At 36.8% G+C, this 5861-nt stretch overlaps 1 protein-coding gene across 2 annotated transcripts in view; it reads right to left on the reverse strand.

The window, feature by feature from the left end:
• Nucleotides 1-1394: 1394 nt before the first annotated feature.
• LOC102674632 (flocculation protein FLO11) overlaps nt 1395-5861 on the reverse strand; it is a 7047-nt gene continuing 2580 nt past the window's right edge. The window contains exons 5-6 of one of the 2 annotated variants that reach the window (XM_006608067.2): nt 2036-5861; nt 1395-1920 (exon numbers count right to left, since the gene is read on the reverse strand). The exon at nt 2036-5861 is cut by the window's right edge and continues 1 nt beyond it. In XM_006608067.2, coding sequence (XP_006608130.1) covers nt 1594-1920; nt 2036-5861 — 4153 coding nt within the window. In that variant the 3' untranslated portion in view covers nt 1395-1593. Of the gene's footprint in view, nt 1921-2035 lie in introns of those variants that run through there. The other variant, XM_031511274.1, reaches the window with a different exon arrangement.

Below are 5861 nucleotides of genomic sequence, written 5' to 3' on the forward strand. Positions count from 1 at the left end.
GTTAAAATTGATACGAGAAACTTGCCTGTGGTTTTAATTTAAAAATGCGAGCTCAAAAGTGTAGAAATTTTTAGTAGAAAACGAATAATTAATTAATTTTCAATATGGCGTCGTCGATGTATTAGACAATATGATATATTAATTGTTAATAAATAATTAATGAAACAGAATTTCACATTAAAAATGATTCGAGAAACTTACATAGTATTCTAACTTCAAGATGCAAGTTCAAAAGTTCAGAAATTTTTTGTAGGAAACGTGTAATTAGTGAATTTTCCACGTAAAATATTCGAAGTAACGAAAATGTTTTCTGTCTTTTTTGCATAATATTGCTTTTCTTCTCTATCACTTCAAATACCTCCTGCATTTTCTGTTATGCTAATAACAAGTCGAAGCTTCAGTGATCCAAACGCGAGATGGCGCTGATGTCAGAAATATTTTTATTAGTATCTAACCTATTAACAAAATATATTTCATCAATAATTAGAATAAAATTAAAAAAAGAAATGTAATAAATTAAATGTTAAATTTATTATATATATATGTAATTGAGAAATTATTTAATTGGGAATGTATGAAGAAGAAATGATAATATATAAAGAAATGAATAACAAAAAAAAGAGAAATTATTTATATATATCTATATATATAAATATACAAAAATAGACATGTGTAAGATTGTATATTTAAAATATGTAGAAGTTGAATTAAATAGATCTTGTTGAAATTTTTAATTAATAATTAATTAATTGAAAATAAAGTTCAGCATTATTTTTTGAGTGTCAAACTATCTTATCATAAGACAGGATAATGTAGAATAAGAATTAAGAACTAACGCTATCTATTGAATATTTGTGAAAAGATTATTTTAAAAAGATATCTTTATTATTAAAGAGATGGCGCTGATAGTCAATTCTTATACTATTTCTGTCCTTTTCTTACTGTTTCTTTTCTTTATCTCTTTATGTTTCATTTGCGGTATTCTCAAGATAGCACTGATTTCGATATTTTTATCTTATTTTCATCTTTCTCATACTAGTTGTTTTCCTTGACTGTACTTTAGAAATTTTATTTTAGATATAATTTTGGCACCAATATTTGAATATCTTTATCTTTTTTGACTTATCTTTAATTAAAAATCTTAACAAAGAATTTATTTGTTTCAATTTTTATTTATCATAAAAATATACATTTTATACATCTATTTTTATATATTTATATCTTTTTTTTATATATTTTAATCTTATATTTTTGTAATCTTATATATCATAAAGATATATACATATATATATATACATATATAATATGTTTTATATGTACATAAATTTTTTTTCTACATATAAGTATATATATTTATATAAAACAGGTAATAATTAAAATATATACAATTTATATAAGATTTTTAAATTATTTTATTTACTGAACATGTTACATGATGGCAATTCTGAATGATTAATGAATTGATATCGATCGAAAACTTATGAATGAACGTGATGATAACAGCGAGAAATTTAATGCGATTATACATACATATACATACATATATGTAATACGTGAAAAAGGCGCGAAATTAAGTTATATCCTATGATAAATTTATATTAGCCTAGGATTAAAACGGCCTATATGTAATATGAGACCAGTCGGATTGTGTCGTACAAAATAAAGAAATGGTTGATCCAATTTCAATCTAGGTTTTTCCTCTGCTCTTTCAACATTTTTCGTTGTTTCCATGAGTGAAATCGTACGGTAATTTTTCGATTGATCATCGATTGGCTGAATTATTCTTTTACTGAATTGTTCCTCTATATTCGATAGCTCGCTATGCCGAGAATTTCGTAAAGAAGGACTTGCTGGATAAATTTCCACGTGATGTCGTCCATTAGCGATATTTTCATCACCGCATGTACTGAACAAATTCATCTGAAAATAATGTTATAACATGTATATATCATGAAATAAGAAAATAAGAAAAAAATAATTGGAAATCGTTTTATGAAACGAGTAAAAATAATATAAAATGGAAAAAATTAATCACCTGCAAAACATCGGATAAAAATAGGCGATTTCCGATTCCATTGATTCCTTTAAAATCAGCATGATTTGAAAATAACTGATCGAGTCCTAACCTCTTCAAGGCAGCGGTAGCGTTTACAATGGATCGATGACTGAATTTGGGCATTTGTAATTCAAGGCCCGTTCTAGGTATAAGAACTTTGAGCAGTTTATCCCAACTTCCATCTTGAAATGCTCCTTTCATGAGCCTTTGCTCAAGGCGGTCTAAAGTATCGCCAGGTGCAGCATGACCCTGTTGACCAGGAACCAGAAACACGGTAGAAACAATCTTATCGATACCTCCAAGAGCAATTGCAGTGGCGTCTAAACTAGGTTCGTAACCCGCAAGTACGTTCGATCTCCAAACGGTGGCCGGAACAGGAATCAATTTTCTCAATCTGTGAGCGGACGAAACAGCAAAATATAATTCTCCATCTCGACCCGTCGCACTTGCTGAACTCGTATTACAATCCGTTTGAAATACATTTGCCGAGATAGCAGCGAGCGGCGATTTTAATGGAATCGAATTGCTCCTCACGAAATCTTTTATCCTGCCTCCGGTTTGTTTTCTAATCAGAAGATTGGTTCGTCGACGGGCAAGATCGCTGATAGTGGCAAAATTCACCTCAGCCACTAATCCTTCGTAAAATTGTTGCGCTTGCTCTTTATAGAACGGCAACAATCGTCTTACTTTGGCTTTATCCGCGAACAATTCACGTACAAAGGCCGCGTTCACGATACCTTGATTCCTGGCCAAACTCACCGTGTCGGTCACATTTTGAAAAGTGAGATGCGGGTTGAAAGTGGCCACATTGTCGAGTCCGAGCACCTCGTTCATTTGATCAGAGGTGGAGCCTCGAGCACCGAGAAATATCATCGACAAGAGACTGATCATGCCGAACGGTGACAGAACGAGCGATCTTCCGCTATCCAAACCTTTGTTCGCTGCGATCCAAAATTTAACGGCAAGCTCGTTACAAAGCTTGGAAAAATTTATGATGTCCACACTTGCGTTCCTGATGCTAGTATCCAATCCACTGACACTTTTCGATGCGTCTAGAGTAAATTTCGATTCCTCCATCTCGTTCACGGAGGTAGATTGAAAATGTGTTTTCCAAATCTCGGTTGAATTTGTTTTCATAGCCATAGTCAATGCTGTGATCGATAGAGGTGTGCTTTGGGTTGGTTGTTGTTTCATCGTTGCAGTGACTTCTGTTGGCGTTAAAGATGGTGTTACTTGATGCAACGATATCCGTTGCCACGTGTTTTGTTGCGAATTTACATTCGTGCTATTCATCTTATTCTGTAACATGGAACTTGCCTTCATATCGACATCACTATAGTATGGTTCATTCGGCTTCTTCGTTTTATTCTCAGATTTATTATTCCAATCGGTAGTGTAATTCATCGTTGCACTTGTGGTAGTATCTTTGTCCTCGTTCGATTCTTTCGTGATGGGATTCATAGTGGTAATTGTACTCGAAAATTGACTAGTTTCGCTCTTCAACGATACTTTTGGTATAGCGGTCGTTACGATCAGTTGAGGAATAGCGATGAAAGACTTTGTATCGTTAAAAGATAGCAAGGTAGTGCTATTCCATTTGAGATTCGTATCGTTTCTTTGCTGCGTCTCTTTTTTTAAGGAACCTTGTACAATCGAATCCTTCGAATTATTCTCCGCACTAAACGGACGCGTAGCAACCGTGCTAGATTCAATTATTACGGGACGATACGCACTTTCCTTATCATTTTCTTGCGACGATATTTCTGTCGCGTTAATCGAATCAATCTTGGAATCGTTATTCTTCTGCGACACTTCTTCAGAAATTTTTCCAATATTTGGAATTTTGGTTTTTCCGTTCACGGAGGTAAATTGACTCGATATCGTCGTCATCTCGTCGTAAACGGGATTAAACGTATGCTCAATTGATGTACTATTTACCAACTGAGTATCGGTTTCAGATATAACGGAATTTTTAACAACAGCATCAGACATGGATAAAGATACGGTGGTGGTGATGGTAGATTTCGGAGTAACCGATAATTCACTTTGCGAGTGAGAAGATTCCACGTCTGTTAGTGTAACGGCCACCATTCGATCCGTTATTCCTGACGTTGTCCCATCATCATTTTCGCTAGAGAATTCTGGCAAATTCTCCTTCGTCGTGGAGATACTTTGAATTTCGTTCTCGCTCGTCGAATTTTCTCTCGTTGCATTATTCGTATCGCCTGTAACCGACGATAACTGTGAAACATCTGGCGAAACATCTGTCGAGTTGATCCTTTGCGGAGATGACGACGTTATCGACGTGTCATCGTTCAAATTGAGTAAATTCAGATTGGTAATAAGCGCGCTGGCTACAGTGTTAGGTAACAGATTCTCCGTCAAATCGTTCGGCAAAGTAAGCGACTCGGTCACGATTTTACTCGTTTCGGTCGGAGCGGTGTGAAGTATACTCTCGATAATCTCGACAGGTCGTAGGGGATTAAAATCGGCTGCTGTGCTCTCGTTCATCGTCGATTTCGTAATATTTGAATTGTCTGAGTGAACATTGGGAGTGACGGTTTGTATAATGTCGGATTTCGTCACGATATCGAAATCATCGGTCATCTGTAGATCCGTCGATACGATCGAAGGGGACGAAACGCTTTCTTCATCGATTTTTAACGTCGTCATTACCGTCGTTTCTTGAACACGTTCCTCAAATGTATTATTTCCATCTTTCGAATCTTCGCCGATAACTGATGGACGTGTCGTTCTCTGAGCGACGGTAGATGTGGTACATTTGAAAGGATCGTTGCACATTTCCTTCTCGTCAGAAATCGATTCGAATTCGTCGTCGGAGGACGAAGGTGACGAAGAGGGAATCCTTTCGAAGATTTGACCGATTATATTTGACAACGAGTCTAATATTTCTGTAGATTGAATCGATTCGTCGATTGTATGATCGCTCGTCGTCGGTTTCGTTATCATCGTCTCCTGTACAATCGACGATTCTGTCGATTGCGAACTCGTTTCGTTGTATCTGTTCGTACCAGCGAAAGAAGAAGAATCCGACGGCAACGTAGTGAAAGGTTCGTTCGCGATCGATGTTTGAACTTGATTCATAGACGGTGTTCCCATCTTCGATGGAACGTCGCTTATCGGTTTTATTTTCGTCTTCGTTGCCAGCAAATCGATACTATCGGTAACTCCGTCGATAACCGAGGAATCGTTTTTCGAATCCAACGCTTCGTTCGTAGAATCGTGGTAATCGTTTTTAGTGGATTCGGAAGAAGATGAAGGCGAGGCGCTGATCGTCGTTGACTTTGTAACAATTACAGTATTCACAGACGCCAAATTCTCTTCGTCATTTTCGATCTTTTCTTCCAACGGCGGCATAATTTCAGTCAACTTATGGAGAGCGGGAGTCTGAGCGGTGGTATACCGGGAGATCAGATCGGCATCTTGTTCGGTCGTGATCACGGACACCGGTATCATTAATTTCTCCGTATAAGAGATTTCTGTTGTCGGTTTGATCGCCGTTGACTGGCCCTGTTGCGTTTTGTCTTTTTCATTTTTAACGATCGTCTCTTCAACGTGCTTGACATCCTCCTGTCCTACCGACGACGCAACTTCGATCGTCGTATTAGACTTCGACGAGACCGAAGACGATTCATTGCGGATAACATGATACACGGATGGCGTTGGCTTCGATGTTGGCCTCTCGGCGTAATGACTTTCCTCCACCTTATTTCCATACTTGTCACCAGCCAATATGGCGGGTAAAATATTGCTCCACTCGACGTTCACCTTTTCTGGGATGACC

Source organism: Apis dorsata, unplaced genomic scaffold, assembly GCF_000469605.1.
Source record: "Apis dorsata unplaced genomic scaffold, Apis dorsata 1.3 scaffold_29, whole genome shotgun sequence".
In the NCBI taxonomy this organism is placed as follows: Eukaryota; Metazoa; Arthropoda; class Insecta; order Hymenoptera; family Apidae; genus Apis; species Apis dorsata.